At 35.7% G+C, this 21,841-nt stretch overlaps 2 protein-coding genes across 2 annotated transcripts; both read right to left on the bottom strand.

Moving 5' to 3' along the window:
- Positions 1-6,815: 6,815 nt before the first annotated feature.
- Positions 6,816-8,358, bottom strand: LOC116413333 (uncharacterized). Its single transcript, XM_031911840.2, has 2 exons — positions 8,249-8,358; positions 6,816-7,411 (listed from the first exon to the last, which is right to left on the bottom strand). Exons 1-2 carry the CDS (start codon positions 8,288-8,290, stop codon positions 7,112-7,114), a joined length of 342 nt encoding a protein of 113 aa, XP_031767700.2. The 5' UTR covers positions 8,291-8,358; the 3' UTR covers positions 6,816-7,111.
- A 2,738-nt stretch (positions 8,359-11,096) lies between these two features.
- LOC113517150 (4-hydroxybenzoate polyprenyltransferase, mitochondrial) lies at positions 11,097-21,497 on the bottom strand. Its single transcript, XM_031911834.2, has 7 exons — positions 21,249-21,497; positions 20,095-20,464; positions 18,865-19,040; positions 17,774-17,921; positions 16,751-16,944; positions 16,189-16,377; positions 11,097-14,449 (listed from the first exon to the last, which is right to left on the bottom strand). Exons 2-7 carry the CDS (start codon positions 20,432-20,434, stop codon positions 14,267-14,269), a joined length of 1,230 nt encoding a protein of 409 aa, XP_031767694.2. The 5' UTR covers positions 20,435-20,464; positions 21,249-21,497; the 3' UTR covers positions 11,097-14,266.
- Between the last annotated feature and the right edge of the window lie 344 nt (positions 21,498-21,841).

Raw genomic sequence — 21,841 nt, 5'->3', positions numbered from 1 at the left:
GTACAGGGGGTGTCAGTGGATCGCCAGGCGTTGAATAGGCTACGTGTTTTTAATGTGCGTCTACTTTGTTACCTACCTATTTACGTAAGTAAACCATATTATTTTTTATTATTTTACGTTTAGTATGTTGTTAATAAGGTAAATATTATAAATATGAAAAAAAAGTGTACTTTACGCTTTACTATTTGACTTATGTCTTGTGGCATGTTATATTTACTACTCTGTTACTACGCAACTTTGTTACCAGCGCGTGGTTACAGAGTTGTTAAGAAAGTAACAGAGTTGAATATGCCTATATTCTTTAACTTTATACTTATATTTTATATTTCAAACTATATATGTTTAATAATCGGGTGTTTTTAAATTATTTATAAACTTGGTAAAACGTATGTATTTTAATAAACTTAAATATATTGTTACAAGATACTGCGTGTTACCTGTGATTTCAAGATGCCACTTACGCCTGCTGAAAAGCAGCGACGGTACCGAGAACGGCGTAAAAATAATCCTGAAAAGGAAGCAGAATCTAAAAGAAAAGATCGAGAGAGATACCATGCTAATAAACGCTTAGTACAAGACTTAACAACACGTGAACATCGAGCAATAAAAAAAAAATGGCGATCTGCAAATTCTAAACGGAGAGATAAGGCTAGAGCTCTTCGTATTGTCATGCAAATCCCAGAGTCATCACCTCCTTGTTTTAAAAGACCGGCCCCTCCAGGGCAGGACCAAATTACTCCAAATGCTGATCATTGTTTATCGACACCTCAGCTGTCTACTTCTTGTGAAAAAACTATTAGCTCTACTATATCAGCAGCTTCTCGTGGCAGAAAGCGCGTAAAAAGGAACAGATCGAAGTTATTTAGAGATAACATAAAATTAAAGCAACAGTTAGAAGTAATGAAAAAGAGGTGCCAAAAATATAGAAAAAGGTACAATAGAGCAAAACATAAGAAATCTGAAATTGAAGATGATAATCAAGAGCATCAAGAGAAATATGAGATTTTATCAAATGCTATTAAAAAACGATATGAGAATATAAAAAGTCGGAAAGAGAAATTTGCAATTCAAAAAATATTTGAAGATGAGGCTGTTAAATGTTCTAGGCAAAAAGTGCAAATCATCCAAGAATGTCTTGGTGTGAACCAAGGCTACATACGGAAAAAACAGCGTCTGCGTAAGAAAAAGCTTTTCAGTGAAAAAATTAAGGAATTTTTTTAACGTGATGACGTATCAAGAGCGACTGCTGGAAAAAAAGAAACCATTTCTTTAAAGAAAAATAAAATGCAAAAGCGCTACCTACTAGATAATATGAAAAATCTTTACCTTTCTTTTAAACGCGAAAACCCTACTATGACATGTAGTTACAGAACTTTTACCCGATATAGACCATTTTATGTTTTGTTTTCGACTGTTGCTGCAAGAGAAACATGTTTGTGTCGAATTCATATTAATATTCAATACTTGGCAATTGCTTTGTGTAAAAACAAAGTTACTGGAACCTCAGACATTAACAAGATTATTGTAAACCAAGTATGTGATCCAGATTCACTAGTATGTATGACCGGAATCTGTTCTGTATGTCAATTAACAGAAATTATTTATGATACATCAAAAGAAGAAATAATAGTAAAATATCCTCAATGGTTAACTAAAACTGAAGTGATAGAGAAGTCAGGAAAGAAAATCAAAGTTACAAAAAGTATCAAAGAAGAGATGAAGAGTACTGGAAAAGCTTTGATAGATAAGTTTAAAATTACACTAAAGGAGTTTAAAAGGCATGTATATTACATTAAGACACAGTACAGAAATTATAGAAAATGCATAGATGACTTGGCTATAAATGAAATTGCGCTGCATATTGATTTCAGTGAAAATTATAACTGTAAATGTTCTGAAGAAATACAATCTTATCATTTTGGCGGGTCCCGAAATCAAGTATCCATGCATACTGGAGTGATCTATAGTCGTGGTTCAGATAACAAGCTAGAGGTATCATCGTTTTGTACCGTGTCTGAAAACCTTTCACACAACCCTGCCGCAATTTGGGCTCACCTCCATCCAATCTTTGCTTCAATTCATGACAAATTTCCGGAAGTAAATATCCTGCATGTATTTTCAGACGGCCCAGCCACTCAATATCGACAGAAACAAAACTTTTATTTGATATGCACAAAGTTATTCTCTAAGTACAAGTTTACTAAAGTTACTTGGAATTTTTTTGAAGCAGGACATGGCAAGGGTGCCGCAGATGGGATTGGCGGTTTTTTAAAGCGTACTGCTGATCAACTTGTTGCACGTGGAACTGACATATCTGATGCTACAAATTTCTATCGTGCTTTGAAAGATGTAAGTAAAGTAAGACTATTTCTAATAACTAATGAGGAAATTGAACTGAGTTCATCGCAGATCCCAGAGTGTATCGTGCCATTATTAGGTACCATGAAAGTCCATCAAGTTTTTACTGAGGAAGCTGGAGTTCTAAAGTATAGATATTTGAGTTGTTTTTGTCAGCGCGGCTTTTGCTCTTGCATGAATCCCAAGCACTACGTTCCAATAAAAACTGCAGTAGAAAAATCAACTCCTACTACTTGCAACAAGAATTCTCTGTCCAATATAAGCAACCTTTGTCAAAAGCGAGCAAAAGGGTTTTACAGCATTGTTTACAGCTCAGATTCCGATGATGATGCCCCTCTGATATCAATAAAAGAAAAATCTTCCAGCACTTATTTGTCAGAAGAACCTAGCACATCAAAGCAAAATGACGATGCTTTGATTGAGAAGGAAAATATTCATGTTAAAAAAATAAAAGAAGGTATTTGTGTCTTGGTAAAAATTTCCAGTTTAAAACAGGACTATGTATATTTAGGTAAGGCCTTATCTGAAATAGAAGACGATGGTGAGGTCAAAATTATGTTTTTCAAGTCAATCGATCATACGGCTACAAAATTTAAATTAATTAAATCTGATTTATCTTATGTATCTTTTGATAATATACTTGCTATTGTTCCAGAACCTAAAAAAGTCCGTAAAGGTAAAAGAATATATTTCCAATTTGATACTGCTTTAGAGATATTTGAAAAATAATTTTCACTTTCAACTTACTTTTTCAAGAATATAAGATTTTTGTTCTTATATTGTTTATTATAGACCAGTCATGACGTTTATTGTCACTAATATTGAAGTTTATGTTTATGTTTTCAACTCTCAAGCTCAACCAAGTGAAATTTAGTCAAGTAAGATACAAAAAAAGAACAACTATGTTACTGCCGTCCACCTCTGTTACTTTTCTGTCCCAAAGATTGAAAGACATACCAAAGATGTTTATGAAAAGCTAATGATTATAATATGGTAATATAATAATACATAATATGTTAGATATTTATACAGTCATATTTTATAGTTAGCAGTTAATAAATAAATATTTAGAGTATTTCGGTAGAATTTAATATGCGTCAAAATTCAAAAAGTAACAGAGTTGTTTAGAATTAAAATTAATAATTGTTAAACTTAAAAAACAAATGTGATTCTAAATGTGATTATAAGATAAAAGACTTTAATTAACATTGATGCCAAAAAATTTGGTACTAAATTATTTAGTTTCATAATATAAGTTAAAACGTTATTATAACAGAGTTGTTTTATTTTTAGACCCTCACCTACAAAATACGGGATAAATAAAAAATCATCAGTTAAACATCGCGGCCGGCTGTAATAGTTAAAAATTTTGTTGTTTTAGTAAGCATGAACAAAAAGAAAAGTCATGTTTAAGAATTTTTGGTTTTTTAAAAGTTGAACATTTTTAGTGGCAGTTACCTGCGCAAAATTTGGCAATGACCCATATATGACATACTAATAATATAAAGAGGAAAGATTTGATCGTTTGTTTATAACGGATGGAAGTCTTTGGAGCAAGCAGTGGAAAAATTTCCCTTGGAAACAGTGCATAAATCCATTGATTCGTGGCCAGACAGATTAAAGGCCTGTATAAAAGCCAAAGGTGGCCATTTCGAATAGAATATTCTTTTATTTTTTCCTGAGATTTTTTTTAATAATAATAATGTGTATTTATTTATCTCACAACTTTTTTGAGTACAATGAAACATTTAAAATAATACCATAGATACATCAAAGTTGTAGTGAACTGGTGCCTGAACTGGGTATTCAAAAAACCCGTATCACAAGGCACCAGGACCCCTGCCTGGCATGAAACAATTTATGGCAATACATACAATGGAGAACTCAAAAGTTGTTAGGCGTAACAGATACAAATACAGTACGTACACATGAAAACACGTATACACACATAGTTATATGATATTCAAATGTCTAAATATCAATCAGTCACAACTGCATATACATTAGCAAGCAAAGGCAAATCCATCAAGTACACTGAGACAGAACAAAAAATAAGAATAACAATTAAAGAATAAAGAGTTTAGGAGGTAGGATGTATTAATTTTTCAATTTCATCATAGTGAAGCTGCTGGAGCCACTCTGTAACAGTTTTTTTACACATATATTTATTGGGGGCGAAGATTGATATTGTTGAGTTAATTGTTTTATAAAAGTAGGGCCCAAGAAAATCGTAATATCTCTGAGCAAACGTCGCATTATGTTTATCTTGTACTAGTGTTAAACGGCGGCTTCGGGTAATTAGGTCAGGATGGTAAGTCGAAAGTGAATGTTGTTTTAATAATGTAGATAGGAAAAATAACTGGCGCACTGTAAGAACTTGGCTTGACTTATAAAGATCGTGAGTAGGATAGCGAAATGGCTTGAAGGTTAATACTTTCAGTATGGTTCTTTGAGCTCTTTCAAGACTAATGAAGTTGGTTTTAGTAGTCCCACCCCATCAAGTTATACAGTAAGTTAAAATTGACTGGCATAGAGCCATGTATGTTATTTTCATAATTTTAGTATTAGTAATATAACATAGTTGCTTAGAAATGTATATTAACTTTCTAATACGCATAGTTAATATATCGACGCGCTTTAAAATTTAAATTGGTATCTAGTGTTACACCTAAGCAGTGGCGGCCTTAGGGGGTGGCGAACAGGGCAATCGCCCGGGGCCTCGCTCTTGTAGGGACCTCGCGTAACAACCCAAGCAAATTTTAAACAACCAATGAGTGGCATTTTGTCTAGCGGCAAGCTGCAAAATCTTCCCGATTTTTGGCATTTTAATTGCGAATGAACTAAATTACCAATACTAAATTATACAAATAAAATAATCAATTGTAAAAAAAAAGTGTAAAATAAGATATACTCAAATTTTATTTATTTGTATAATATTAATATTTCTCGTGAACATAACAAATACCTAAATAAAACAACCAGACCTAGTTTCGTATCACATACTTTTCTCGAAGGACAAAGGACTTCACAAAGACCTATAAAGGCCCGGAGCCTCGCAATGGGTAAGGCCGCCGCTGCACCTAAGTATTTAATTGTCTTAGTTAAATTTAAATTTTGACAGTTACAAGTCTGTACATCATTCCGGGGTGATAAACATGTATGAGCAAATAGTTGATGCACTTTAGGATCAGGTAGTCTGTAGTTCCTAATACTATAAATCATAAACTTTGTCTCATCTAGAGTATTATCGACCAACCACTCTCTGACCCTATCAAATCCCATTTGGGCCTTTTCAAAAATTTTGGACCAATACTTTTGAAAAGGCCTTACCGGTAAAGATAAGTGCAGTTTCATTGGCAAATGAAACAGCAGTGTCATTATCGAGTGTTAAGTCACATAGTTGATGTAGGCAAGAAACAAATTCGGTCCTAAAACACTACCTTGTGGAACACCCATTTATACTGTTTGGTCGGAACTCGTAAGAGAGCCAAGCTTTACATGCTGAATTCGTCCAGTTGGGTAACTACGAAATAAGTCACTTTAATAAATATGTAGGTATACATTTTAGTAATATATCATTACTTCATAAAAAAATGCATTTTCATTTGTAATAAAACTTATGGCTGCACTAGGTATATTAAAATAAAAGTATTTGTCATCGATTATCAGAGTTTATTCTAAATAAATTCCATTGTGTCCACGACGAAACAATTAATAAGTAAATACGTTGCCACTGTAAAATATTCTATGTGACATTCGGTTTTTGTTTGTGTAAGAACACAAACACAATTAGTTGGGTTCAGTTAAAAACAATGTACTTAGGTGTTTAATGAAAAATGAAAAGAAAACGACAACGCAGTGTTCATTAGAAGACACCGTCACGTGTCTAGCCATAATAGGACTCCATATTTGATTGTAAAAATAAATACTCCTCACGACTTACCAGCATACCGCTCAACCAATCGTCGTGAAAGATACATTTGTGGTACTTCAATTGGAGAGATGTGATTTTCAGCAAGTGCAACTCCAACATCGAGTCCCCAGAAAAGTCGATGTCTCCGAACGATACAATAGAAGGGAGCATTTTGTAAAACGCTTCCTGGGTACATTCACTATTCTTGGGACTAGAAACCAAAGAGATTACCAGAATCACCCAGAAGGACGTTAGGCTACTTTTATCCCGGTCAATGTATGCTTTCATACAAACAGATCAAATATCAAGCATCAATACATATGACACAATGACCAAACGGACGGGTCGCACTACATGCGGCTCCCCCTGGAAACCATTATGCTTAATTCCTGGTGAATTCGTCACGATGAGCCAACTGGCCCGACTTTATACTATCATATAAGCTGGCGGAGGCCAGCTTATACCAATAGCGCAGACTAAACGACCACTCCATTATAATGTATTGAAAAAATCAGAATAGGGATTTTCAATAAAAAACAACTAATTAAGATTGAATTATTTATTTGGCATACCGAAATCAGTGAGGTTATAAATGCGAATGTTCGTGAGGATGTAATTATGGATAGACGTTTGTTACTCTTTCACGCAAAAACTATTCTACGGATTAAAATAAAGTTTGGTACACGGATGGGTTATACGGTAACTTAGACTATGGGATGCTTGATATGACTCACGCCACTGAGACCGCGGCAAGAACCTAATAAGCAATAATAGCTGAAACTCAGCGCTCGCCTTTGTAATATTGGTGTTAGGCATATTAAAATGAAAGGTTTTTCAAGATTAAAAATTCAAGAGGTTCAAATCTACTATTTCAGTACTATGGCTTTCATCACCTTTACATTTGACACTGCCGTCTTTTTTATGATGGTCTTCATCGTCGCGTTTCACGCGATTATTATAATGATTGTAGTTTTCGCCATTGTCAGCATCGCAGTGTTCACCATCGCCATTATTATAGTCTTTGTGATCATAATGGTCGACGTTTCCGCCATTATGTTTGTCATTGTCGATGTCTCCACAATTATCTTTACCGTTGCTTCCACCGTCGCCTGGCCATGTTGAATCCTCCGCTGTACACATCTGGGGAGAAAAAAGTTATGTCACGTCAACACTTGTATTGAAAATATAAATTGAGAATGTGAGAGAAACGAAAAACATATTAACACATATGTTAGAGTGAGATAAACAAGTAAGACATTGAATTTCACACAATAAGCTCGAAAAGGATTTGGCGGCAGTGTGAGTAAAGTTATTCGGAACTAATGCAATCGTTTTTTCGTCTTGTTTTTATGATTGCATTGCCGGTCTGTCTGTGCGTGAGTCGTTATACTGCGTATACTCGTACTTTTTTTAGTTTTGCTTTTACAGTGCTTGTGCTCAATAGTGTAATACATTACTTTATAAATAAAATGCATTTTCATTTGTAACAAAACTTATGGCTGAACCTATAACAATGTAATTTTCTATAGATAAAAGAATTTTCAAAAACGGTTAAGTAATTTTTGAGTCTATCCTTTACAAACAAACGATCAAATCTTTTCTCTTTATATTGTTAGTGTGTCATATATACTTTACGAATATTTTTTATTGAATCTTATGGCTGGACTAGGTATATGTATATAATATTTCAAATTTCTAATCGTATTATTACGATTAGAAATTTGAAATTTCTTAAAAATGGACTCGATAGATGGCGGTAAGGGCTAAACAATGTTTTCCAGATCACAAAAAAACCGCTTCAGTTGTGGAAAAACCTGTAATTTTGATTTAAAAACCAACCACCGAACCGATTTTGATAATGTTTGTATGGGACAAATCTATAAGTACATAAGAATTTTCCAATTTTTCAAATTTATAACTGACAGAGTCATGAGGTAACAAACGTAAAAAAATGTATGAAAAATAAAATTTTCTTACCGTCATGTAGACGAAGAGAACGAGCAAAGTGATTCGTTTCATTTTTGAAGAATGAGCAGGTATTGAAGAAACGTTGACTGGTCGACAGTTCAGCAAGCACCAACAACTTCCTCATACTGGCTACCTTTATATACTTTTTGTTTAGATATTAATTGCCTTTTTACGTTTGTATTTATTATTATTTTTTATTATACTTTTAATGTTAAGGCAAATGAAATATTTTTAATTATATTTTTTCTAATGTTACATAAAAACAAATTCTGCAATTATACTATATTTTCCATTATCAGTAAAACTAGAATGGTAACCCTGCTTGTGCTACCGCTATGCGCTGGCGGGACGCCAGTGAGGAGTGTTTTTTTTTTAATGGGTGAAAATGGTATGGTAACCCCGCCTGCGCTAACGGGATACGCTGGCGAAGCACCAGTGAAGGGTGATCGATGAAAATGAAAACGGGCGTTAGCCCATCATGATGAATTCATCAGGAATTAACCATGATAGTTTCTAGGGGGAACCACGAGGAGGTCAACCTGGTTGGGTATATAGCTAGCAATGGGATTTTTAGTCTCCATTACTAACAATCCCTTTCCCCCCAGTGAGCAGTGTTAGGTGAGGATAGTGCAGGCGAAGTTGCCAATATCACGACAAACCAACTTCACTACAGTATGGGGTTCTTCAAAAAGGCTATATTAAGGTTTGTTCCGGGTCGGCAACGCGCACGTGACACCGTTAGCGTTGCAGTCGTCCATAGGCTACAGTGACCGTTTATCAGACGGGCTGTATGCTTCTTTGCCACCTCTGTAGTATAAAAAAAAAATCCTTTCATATGGCACGGCACAAAGTGCATTCGCCAAAAACAAAAAAAACTAATTTTGTAGCCAATTTGGAGCAGTAGGTCTTGCGTAACGCCAGAACAAATATAAAGACAGACAGGCGAGCAGATAAAAATATAGTTTTTTTTCTCTTCATATGGCATTACACAAATATCTATCCATTTAAGAGCTGCTCTCTTGTCGGTGGAGCTCTCGCCACTCACTACGATTGTCAGCGAGTCTCTTCACCTCTTGATACGACACGACACCAACTGCTTCCTTGATCTGCCTGATGTAACTATGTCTCGGTCTCCCTCTCCCCCTCCTCCCTTCTATCTTACTTTCTATTATAATGTTCATAAGTTCGTCGTGTCGTATCAAGTGTCCCAACATTTTTCCCCTTCTGTCCTCAACAGTTCTAATAATTTATCTTTTTTCCTTAACAAATATATATATATACAGTTATACTTTTTACCCGCCTTTTTTAATATGTATATTTTAACCACCATGCTATTGTATTTCACTTGAGTTGTTTATATGTCATTTTTTATTTTTATGTTTACGTTTCAATCAAGAGTTAAATAAATAAATATAATGGTAGGATTCAATAAAAATAGCGAATTTTACGAGTACGAATCAATAAAATATAAAAATATTTTATTGATTCGTCGTCGTGAATCATGCAGGATCCATTAAAAATATTCGTGAGGTACATATGACATACTAATAAAATAAAGAGGAAAGATTTGATCGTTTGTTTGTAACGGAGAGACTCGAATGATTTTTAAAAAAAAACCCTTCACCTGCAGAGGTGATATAGGTTATTTTCAAAAATTGTTTTTCAAACCCATGCGAAGACGGGCCGGAACGCTAGTGATAAATTATTTCAGCCGTTCACTGGCCACTTCTGAACTGCCTTCCCCGTATGGGCAGTTTTGCCAGTAGTTGCCACGCTTGGCAACCGCATTTAAAGATGTCTTGAGGGGGACGCTGCTGCCCATCCCTCGCCCTCCCTTAGACGACTCTCATTTCGGCATAGAAAAGGCCACCACTAGTGGTAATTATATTAAAATTGGAGTGATAACTACACGTGGTACTAAAAATGCTATTACAAAGTTATTGAATATTTAAATGGCAAAAAATGTAATTTTTATTAAATTTTTTGTATTTTTTTTTATAACGTCTTTTGACGTAATGTATTAACTAGCTGACCCCGTAAACGTTGTTTTACCACTTATTGCAAAATATAAAAATCGCGATTAAAATACAGGCGTTGATCGTAAAACGGTGAAAATTTAAAGTTGTATGTATTTTTCAATGCTAAATCATATTTAAATAAAAATAAAAAAAATTGTCAAGAAAATAAAAAAAAAAAATTAGGGATGGGTCACCCTTATCATTGAGGGGTATAAAAAATAGATGTCGGCCGATTCTCAGAACTACCGAATATGCACACAAAATTTCATGAAAATCGGTAAACCCGTTTCGGAGGAGTTTGGTAACAAACACCGCGACACGAGAATTTTATATATTAGATTTGACATAAAGAATATTGTAATTTGGAGAATGTTTGGACTGTATAATTGTAATATAATGTAGACTTGATACCATTTTAACATTTTCATACCTCTGCGGGGTGCTGCATGTTATGTGCATGTATATGTATGTAACTTCTTATTGTACCATGTAGCGAGCGAATAAATATGATTTGATTTGGTCCAAGTTCATACCCTTGACCGTTAAGTTCCCTAATTCGGAACACCTTATTAAAGGACCACAAGATTACTGTTGGAGAATGATAAATAAAATAATATATAAGGAAAAAGACATCGGTCCTCAAGTTTCATTAGTAAACAAGCGAACTTCAATAGACTGTCAATAATGAAAAAGAATTAATATTTTTACCATTGAGGTTATCTATACTAACAATTACCAGCGTATACTGTAAACGGGGTTGCCATTCCATCGTCATCCATTGAAAATTCATCAAGAAAAATATTTTTTTTTTTAAAGTGATTAAAAAATAAAACAGCAAGTGTATTCATCAATTTATTTAATCGAAACCATATTACATACAATTGACTAGACGTACACGTGTTAACAATACATCAACCATACATACTCATACAAAACTGATTTTGTATGACAAGTTGACAACTCTCAAGCTTAGGTTACGCACACGGTGTTGTACCACAAAATTTATACAACTTCGCATTTTATTACTGGTTAGGAATTTTTTTAATGATTTTGGCAAGATTTTGTAAAAAAATTGGGTTCAGTTAAGATCAATTCAATCTGGTGTTTGATTGAAAATAATAAAAAACGAAAAAAAAAATTTACAATAATTATTATGCATGTAAATATTTATTATTGTTGTTAAGATTGATTTGCACTACAGCAGCCGTATACATTGGATTTTTGCGTCAGTCCCTGATATCTACATTTAAAAAATTATAACCCCAATTTTGAATTCTCTAACTCACACTGCCTATGTACATTATATTTTCAATTATTTATAATAAAATACAAAATTCTAGGAACAACAATATTATAATAATACAAAAAAAAAAAAAAACTAATAAATCTATAATTACATATTCGAAATTTAGTTGACAACGCACAGGGTTCACAGCACTAGTACTAAATTGGCGGGAAACATCGCCATCTTGTTTCATTCTTTTTTTTTTTTGGTCTAACGCTTATACTATGAAGACAAACGTGTCATAATTATACAGTCGAACTAGCTCCCGTAAACAAGTAGCAAACTAATCTATTTGCAAGCGTAAAAAACAATAATTTAACATTGTGGTTCACAAAAGATTCAACTTCAATTCTGGCAAAACCAATTAAATTAAACTACTGAAGGGATTTTTTTTAAATTTCTAATAGATTAATCCGTAAGTATATGCTTTCATATAAAAATAGAATTTTCCAAATCAGTTCATAACTTTTCTCTCATATTATCGCAATTTATTTGACACTTGTTTAAAGGAACAGTCATTGTATTTACCAAATGTCTGACAATTTTAACACAATTTTAAATATTATTATTATGATATAATAAATAACATTTTATAAAACAATATTTTGTATTTATTAAACGAAAAATTAAATGCATATAAACGGTCATAATACAATCAAATTAGGAATAGAAATGTCAAAGACATAGAATTCCAGAAAATTCAATACTATTCTTTTTTGATCTTATTGATACTATTTCCGCTTTGAAAATTAATAAATATGAATATATCTTAACATTAATAAGGAGTCCTTAGACGATCAAGCAGGTTAAATCAAGCACATATCTATTGCAGGTTGTATGACAAGGAAGATAGAGCATTTCCGTCTCTGTTCTGCATTTATTGTTTGGAAAAAAATTGTTCCAAGGAGATCTTTTTTATTGCGATTAAAACTTCATTAATATCCCTAGTATTTTGTTTATACTTTTCGTTTTTAATTAGTTTACTACTATATTTTTTTGGAAGGAACAATAAAGAGCACCTCTTAATATTGATTCAAGACGCATGACCATCTATGAAGTCCATTACACCATACAACAAATAAATTATAATAAATATTTAAATTCCAAATTTCCATACAAAAATGTAATTTCCTACACTATACAAACTTGACACAAGTTTGTATATTTTTTTTTAATAAAATCAACATTTTACAATAATATTACCGCTGTACATCCAAAATATACACGGCAATTAGAATAAATCTAGATAAAACGTAACCCCACAGACCTCTTAAAACCAAACACATCTTAAAATTATAGCCAATTGTCTAATGCTTCATCAATGCAACACTAGGATAGTTTTGGTAAATCTAAAGTTTACATTTACCAGATGGAGACTTTGTACAAAAGTCATTTGCTTGAGTACCCCTGTCCCATTCGTGTTTCAACCGTGAAGCAGTTGTGTTTGCATGGCTGTGTTTCGGTTTGAAGGATTGGATATCGTAGTGAATTTACAGGGTACAGAGGAATACCACCTGAGTCCTCAGGAATGGCAACGCATGGGGGGTATCATGGACGGAACAGTATACCCTGTTATGTCCATGGTACTGCTCATGTCTATAGGCGACTGTTACCACTTGCCGTCAGCTTGTTTGCCATTCTAAGTTGCATAAAAACAAATAATAATAATATATAAATTAATAAACTTGACAGAACAATGCAGGTAGTCTGTTTCAATATAGTTTAATATAAATGTAACCAAATTTTGTTGAAATCATCACGGGAACGCTTTCTGAATTAGTAAAACCTCAAAAGGAGAGATTTTGCCTCACTCTGCGTGTTCTACCGCCTGTACAACGGATTATGCTCAGAGGAATTGTTCAATATGATGCCCACAGCCACTTTCTACCATCGTACGGCTCGCCATCGACAGGGAGTTCATCCTCATGTCCTACAGCCTCAATGGTCGCGTACTGCGCGGTTTCAGAGATGTTTTCTCCCACGAACACTCAGGTTGTGGAATGAGCTCCCTGCCGAGGTTTGCCCAAGTGACTACAGCATGGGGTTCTTCAAAAGGGGGGTAAAGAGGTTTCTTCAGGGTCGGCAACGCACGCGTAATACCTCTGGTATTGCAGGCGTTCATAGGCTACGGTAACCACTTACCATCAGGTGGGTCGTATGCTTGTTTGCCACCTCAGTGGTATAAAAAAAAAGAAAATCAACTGATTGTTGTTTGATTGGACATCAGCGGAGAATCTTATAGTCGGCTAATGAAAATCAAAGTTTAATAATACAACAAATATCGCGCCAATCCCTGTATCTGGGGGGAAGGGATTGTTAGTAATGGAGTTTGACAACCCCATTGCTAGCAATATATACAATATTAGGCCCTATCAGGTGGACTTCCACGTGATTCCTCCTGGAAACCATCGTGAACAATTCTTGTTGATATCGTCACTATCGCCTAACTGACCTGCTTCATCCTCACCTATCATCCTTCACTGGTGCCCCGCCGATTTATACCGGTAGCACTGGTGGGGTTACCCTTCCATTATCACCCATTAAAAAAAGACCTGCTTTTGTCCTCACCTATCATCCGTCACTGGTGCACCGCCAGCGTATACCGATAGCGCAGGCGGGGTTACCATTCCTATATCATAATTAAAAAAGTCTATGTATATTAAAACAAGCCATACCTCCTTTACCACGGCATAAACCACTAAGAAACTCAACATCACAATAGATTCAACTAAAGACACAGCTTTTTGCTACAGTCAAATCTTCTTTACCTCTATACTTCTCTCTGTTGCTCTTGTATTGGGTGTAACCACCTCCTAAAATCCCCAGTAAAATTATAAGCCCAACCAATGAGTTGGATTTAAACTTGTTGGCGCAATCGGTGGGATTATCTGGGTCCAAAGTGTATATCTGAAAAAATAAAATAAAAGAATTAGTCTTTAATTAAGGTACTATACTAACTACCCCCACTACAATGACCAATAGTACCCCCGCCAAAACGACCGATAGTATCCCAAAAGGATCATTAGTACCACCGCTAAAAGGATCATTAGTAACCGCCAAAAGGATCATTAGTACCCCCACCAAATGGATCATTAGTACCCCCACCAAAAGTATAATTAATACCCCCACCAAAAGGATCATTAGTACCCCACCAAATGGATCATTAGTAACCCAACAAAAGAATCATTAGTACCCGCCAAAAGGATCATTAGTACCCGCCAAAAGGATCATTAGTACCTGCCAAAAGGATCATTAGTACCCCGCCAAAAGGATCATTAGTACCCCCACCAAAAAGATCATTAGTACCCCCACCAAAAAGATCATTAGTACCCCCACCAAAAAGATCATTAGTGCCCCCCAAAAAGATCCAAAGGACCATTAGTGCCCCTACCAAAGGACCGTTAGTACCCCCGTCAAAAAGACCATTAGTACCCCCACCAAAACGATCATTAGTACCCGCCAAAAGAATCATTAATACCCGGCTAAAAGGATCATTAGTACCCCGCCAAAAGGATCATTGGTACCCCCGCCTAAAGAATCATTGGTACCCCAGCCATAATGATGAATAGTACCCTGCTAAAAGGATCATTGCCCCCCAAAAAGATCATTAGTACCAGCCAAAAGAATTATTACTACACGCGAAAAGGATCGTCGATACCCCCGCCAAAACAACCAATAGTACCCCCGCCATAATGATCAATAGTACAACCCCTACAACGTTCAATAAAACCCCCACTATAACAATTAATAATACCCTAATGTCATTAGTATTTATTCGTCCAATGTAAAGCAATAACGCGAGTCGTAACGCTAAGATTCCATTTACGTCCATTTAGTGTACCTTGGGGGGAAAGGATTATTAGTAATGCGGACTACCAGTCCTATTGCTAGCAATATACCCTGTCAGGTTGACCTCCACAAGGTCCCCCTCTGGAAACCATCGTGCTGAATCCCAGGTGTATTCGTCACGATGGGTCAACTGACCTGGTGGTCTACCATGAAATGAAATCCCGAATTTTCGCGATCAATTTCGTGTTTTTGTTCCTACCGAAATCATCCCAGTAAATGGAGCTTAACATTTTGTTTATCATAAATCCTATCCTAATAGTGCAGAGGAACGATATTTTAATATTTTTAAACGGCATGTATTATATAATTTTATCATCATATTTCTGTTTCGTTCGTGCCCGAAGATTCGCAAAATATTTCATGGTAGGCTCTCTGCTTTCATCCTCGCGTATCTTCCCTCACTGGTGCTCTTCCAGCGGGGTTACCATTCCATTATCATCCATTTAACAATAGGGGAACTGGGGGAAAGGAATGTTAATAATGAGATTTAATACCCCCATTGCTAGCAATATACCCTATCAGGTCGACCTCCACGCGGTTCCCTCTGGAAACCATAGTGGTTAATTCTTGTTCAATTGATCACTATACGCCAACTGACCTGCCTTCATCCTCACCTGTCGCCTTTCACTGGTACAATGCCAGCGTATACCGATAGCGCAGGCAGGGTTACCATTCCATCTTCACCCATAATAGAATACCTTAACCTCACTGGTGGCCACCATAAGGATCAATAGTACCTCCCCAGTATAAACCAAGAGCACAGACGTGGTTACCCTCCCTCTGTCATCCATACTGACCTGTCTACCTGCATGAGCACCATATGCCACCAGCGCGGCGTAGTACAAGGGTCCCAGTTGCGCAGCCGTCCCGGCGTATGCTAGGCACGCCACACTGGCGGTCAGCGAGGCGAACAAAGCTGGCTTCGTGTGAGCACCGAAGGTTAGTGCTGTCGACTTCATGCCTATTCGGGCGTCATCAAATTTATCCTGTAGAATAGAACAGAGTGGAACGAAATAGAAACTAATAGAATAAATTGGAGTGAAGGGATTGTTAGCAATGGAGACTAAGAGCCCCATTTGCTAGCGATATACCTAACCAGGTCAACCTCCACATGGTCCCGCCTGGAAACAATCGTGCTGAATTCCAGGTGTATTCATCACGACATGCCAACTAACCTGCCTTTTCATCCTCACCTATCATCCCTCACTGGTCAGTGTATACTCATACGGGGACACAGACGGGGTTACCATTCCGTTACCATCCCATAAAAAATAACCACGTACCATCAGATGGGCTGTCAGCTTGTTTACCATTCGAGGCTGTACAAAAAAATATAATATTACGACATATTGTGCCAACCTGGTGAGCGTATATGGTGTCGTAGACCACTGTCCAAGCGAGTGCGCCGCAGTACAGCGGCAGGCAGATCTCGGGCACCAGGGTACCCTGGACCGCAGAGTACCCCAACAGCGCACCCCAGTTGAACGTCGCGCCGAGAAATATTTGCGGGTAGTTGGTGAACCGCTTCGCTAGTGGGTACGTCACTACTAGAACTGAAACAGAGTGTAATAACTAACGTGAATCATGGTGATAGAGGTATCACCATCACCATATCACAGCAGCCGTTATCTGTCCACCGTTAAAGATTACCAGAGAGAGACTTACCAGACTTACCAGAGGGAGACTGTACAAAAGTCGTTTGCTTGGATACCTTTGTGTCATTTGTGTTGTGTTTGCATGGCTGTGTTTCGGTTTGAAGGGTGGGATATGGCGTGAATTTACAGGGTACAGAGGAATAACACCTGAGTCCACAGAAATGGCAACGCATGGGGGTGTCATGGGCGAAACAGTGTACTCTGTTATGTCCATGATACTGCTCATGTCTATAGGCGACGGTTACCACTTTCCATCAGGTGGGCCGTCAGCTTATTTGCTATACTAAAATTACATAAAAAAGCAGGTCAAGTGCGAGTCGAACTCGCGCAACAAGGGTTTCGTACAAATATATCAAGTTATTTTTTTTTTAAATAATTACAAATTTACAGTTTTCAGATTTCCCCCTTTACTTGTGCTACGTGACATTGCGTCTTGCCACATTTTTTTTTGTTTTGATTTCCTTTGCGAATGTCAAAATATGCGATATAAATGGTACATAAACGGCCGTATCTTTTGGTTACGTCGATTTAGAAGCTTGATTTTTTCACTGCTTTAAGAGATCGCAGACCTGAGTATACGATATTAATTTCAACTTGATACCTACAAGCGTTCCTAAAAAAAGGGTTTTGACAGACGAACGAACGGACAACGAAGTGATCCTATAAAGGTTCCGATGTTTCCTATACAGGTGCGGAACCCTAAAAATTAGATGCAAAAAACACTTACGCATACTGCTCGCCCCTAATACAACACTGTAGCAGTTTAGCTGCAACAAAACACCCAGTGCCAGACTGAGCTGAGCGGCTAAGAACGCGACTGCTTGCTTGCTACTCACAGCCCCCGAAACTAGAGGTCTATCTTTGGTCCTTTCCACCTGAAAAGATGAATGAAAGAATGAATGGAATAGAAAACATGTATCGCCAGTAAACACACTATGACAATGTAGAATATAGAAAATACATATACAAGAAGTGTCCCGTACTAGGCAAAAGAACCGGCTCAGCTGATGCTGCGAGTGTCCCAGCGCAATGTGAACAGCTGCACAACGCTGGTTTTCAGCCAGTCCCTCTCTTAAAGAAATACAACCAAAATGCAGGCTACCATTGTAATTGTTTCTTACAAGAATTATTTCTTAAAGAAGAAATGAAGACTTTATTGTTTCCTTCAATAAATGATACAGTTTATAAAGATTAACAGAGGGAGACTTTGTACAAAAGTCGTTTGCTTGGGCACCTGTGTTCCATTCGTGTTTCTACCGTGAAACAGTTGTGTTTGCATGGATGTGTTTCGGTTTTAAGGGTGGGATATGGCATGAATTTACTGGATAAAGAGGAATAACATCCGAGTCCTCAGGAATAGAAACGCATGGGGGATATCATGGACGAAACAGTATACTCTGTTATGTCCTTAGTTTGTTCATGTTTATAAGTGACAGTTACCACTTTCCATCAGGTGGGCCGTCAGCTTGTTTGCCATTCTAAGTTGTATAAAAATAAAAATAAAATAAAAAAAAAAAACCAACATTGCAATCTCATCCTATATATATGGACTTGCTAACTACATCCATTCTATTGTTGAGGAATTCACTTGACACTTGTTCAGAAGGCCTGGTTTCTTTCTCATCTGGATTGGTGAGTGACATCACTGAGATCTGGTGAGGATCCATCATCAATAGAACCTCACCAGAGTATAGTGATAGAGCAAGCAGAGTTACCATTCTATTTTTATCTATAAATCAAAGAAGAATGACCCAAAGGTACCCAAGTAGATGACATTTGTACAATATTTTTCAAGTAAAAACTTGTAGGCATCCTCACCTGAGCATCCACATCTCTGTCCCAGAGATCGTTTATGGTACAACCAGCTCCTCTCATGAGGCCAGCACCAAGGAGGAACAGACCGGCGGTCTGCAAGGTGGTCTGTAATGGTACATTGCCAGGGATGGAGGCCAACGCTATCGACCAGGAGCAGGGCCAAAAGAGGAGGTATACACCTGGAAATTATATAAAATAAGAAATATTAAAGAAAAGCTTATATATTAGAGGTTTATTTATACACTAGTGGCCCGTCCCGGCGTCGCATGGGTAGACATTTTTACATTTTAAAAAGTGGCCATTAAGCTGCAGACGCAACGGAAGCTTAAAAATTGAGTAACTTTTCCCGTTTTCCCAACATTTCCCTTCAGTACTCTGTTCTTATTGATTGTAGCGTGATGAAAAGTATACTATAACCCGCCCAGGAGTATGAAGAATATTTGTACCAAGTTTCGTTTAAATCTGTCGAGTAGTTTTTGTTTCTATAACGAACATACATACAGACAGACAGACAGACAGACAGACAAAAATTTTTCTGATTGCATTTTTGGCGTCAGTATCGATCACTAATCACCCGCTGATAGTTATTTTGGAAATATATTTCATGTACAGAATTGACCTCTCTACAGATTTATTATAAGTATACATAGATGACATAGATACATAGACTCTTAATGAGAACAATAGGTGTGAAAATATTATTTTAAAAACCTCTTGTGTTTGTTTTTGACTTGCTTTCATCCCCACCTATTTTCCCTTATTGGTATCAGCTTATACTGATAGTGTAGGCGGGGTTGCCAGTTCCTTTTCAGCCATTAAAAACATTCATACATTATGGTCTCCAGGACTATATGGAAAGTATGTGACAGACTTTCTTCTGTTATATGCTGAATGTCCAACTTAGTAAACATTGTATATAGGTGAGATATGACCATTCCTCATTGCAGTCTTATGAGGGAAGCAATAGACAATTAGAGTAATAGAGGAAATAATCTCTTATGGATATTTATTTATTTAAACTTTATTGACCAATATAATATGATACAAAAGGTGGATTTAGGCATTTTCTACCAGTCAACCTTTAGACTGTGTGAAGATACTCAAAGGCAATTAAAAAAAAAAATTTTAGTATAAAATGGTAATCACATACATACATCTCAAATACAAATATGTTGCTGTACTCTTTTATATAACTAGTTCTAATTAACAGTTAAATTTATAATAATATCTTACCTATAGGCCTATCCCATCTGGCTAATTTTACATAAGGATCGATAATACTTCTAAAATCTACCTTTTTGTCTATAATTTCTTTATCTGGCAACACTTTGTTTATAACTATCTTAGGAGTTGTTGTCTCTATGACAACTTTTTGTCTATGAGAATCACTGCTTGTTGAATGCACTCTAATATGTTTAAAAAATCTTTGGTTTTCATATTCTTTCAATGTATTCAAATATTTCTTAGTGATAATACTGTTCACGCATAAGCATTTATGTCTTTTATTAATTAAATTAATACTCCTCCATAAATTAAATAATTTTATAGGATTACTTCTTGATGTTTTGATCATTTTTGTTTTCCTTTGCCTCTTACACCATTACTGAAAAAAAAAATTGAATAGCAACTGTATTATACACAAATTTACACTCACATAAATAAAATAAATAACATCTAGAGTACAGGATCCAATGAACTAATTAAAAAAAAGTTTATTTTTCTAAATTAGTCTAACCTAGGAATTCAGTAATGGGAAAATACAACAATTAACTGTGTACAATTAATGTGTACAATTAAATGTAACATACAGTTTTATGTAAGCAATTGTATGTGCTAATGTAAGGTAATAGGGGGGAAAGGGATTGTTAGTAATGGAGACTGAGAATCCCATTGCTAGCAATATACCCAACCAGGTCCACCTCCTCGCGGTTCTCCCTGGAAACTATCATGGTTAATTCCTGATGAATTCATCATGATGGGCTAACTGGCTTGTTTTCATTCTCATCTATTACCCTTCACTGGTGCTCCGCCAGCGTTTTTTAATATAAGGTAATAACCCATGCATTTTTTTAATGACAAAGCAATAAACAGCTTAGCTTTGTTACTCATACGATATTTATGTAATATTACATACAACTTAAAGATTACATACTTAAATGCATGATAGATACGAAATGATGTCATAATCTGAACAAGATATTTTTAAACTTTCGACTGATATAAAAAAAAAAAAACAGAAAAAAAATAAATAATAAACAATAACATACATAAACAAGTAACTATACAGTGGAGTACATATTGATAAAGTGAGAAGGATTTAAAGCTACCTGCTTACCATATAATGTGTAATAAAGAATAATTGTAATTTTTAATTAGTACATACTTACCAATAAAAATACAACTCGATGACTTTTCAACAATTACACAACAAGGTTAGAAGTTCAAATTCAAGGGCAAACACAGTGCGTCGCACCGCAAGTTCACTTAATAGAATTACAATATTGCACTATTCGAAGCTAATAGGGACACGTTTGTTTGTAGAAAATAATATTTTTATTTAAAAAAAAATAAATTAAAAACCAGCTGATTAAACGAACCGCGCATGCGTACACCGCGTGATTATCAAAATCACTCAAACTGACATGACGACATATTGACGTATCGGTGTTTTGACTGACGGCTTCTGATAACAATTTGTTTTTTTCTAAAATTCCACAGACACAGATATCCTTATCTATTATTGTAAATGAAAGTAAATTTGTTTGTTACGCTTTCATGTCTAAACCACTGAATCAATTATGATAAATTTTGATATAGAAATAGATGGGACTCCCGAAGAGCGTTATAGGCTTTTTCTCCCGATCGTGAACGTATCTCAGTCACGCAGATAAAGAAGTGGGTAAAGCCTAATATAAAAATTAAAAAAAAAGTAATCATAAGAGATTAAATAGCTTACCAAAACTCATCAAAATCTAATGAC

The sequence above is a fragment of the Galleria mellonella genome, unplaced genomic scaffold (assembly GCF_026898425.1).
Source record: "Galleria mellonella isolate WM207_F2 unplaced genomic scaffold, CSIRO_AGI_GalMel_v1 utg158, whole genome shotgun sequence".
Taxonomy (NCBI): domain Eukaryota; kingdom Metazoa; phylum Arthropoda; class Insecta; order Lepidoptera; family Pyralidae; genus Galleria; species Galleria mellonella.
The sequence above is the reverse complement of the archived record's forward strand: the minus strand, read 5'-3'. Positions and strand labels throughout refer to the sequence as shown.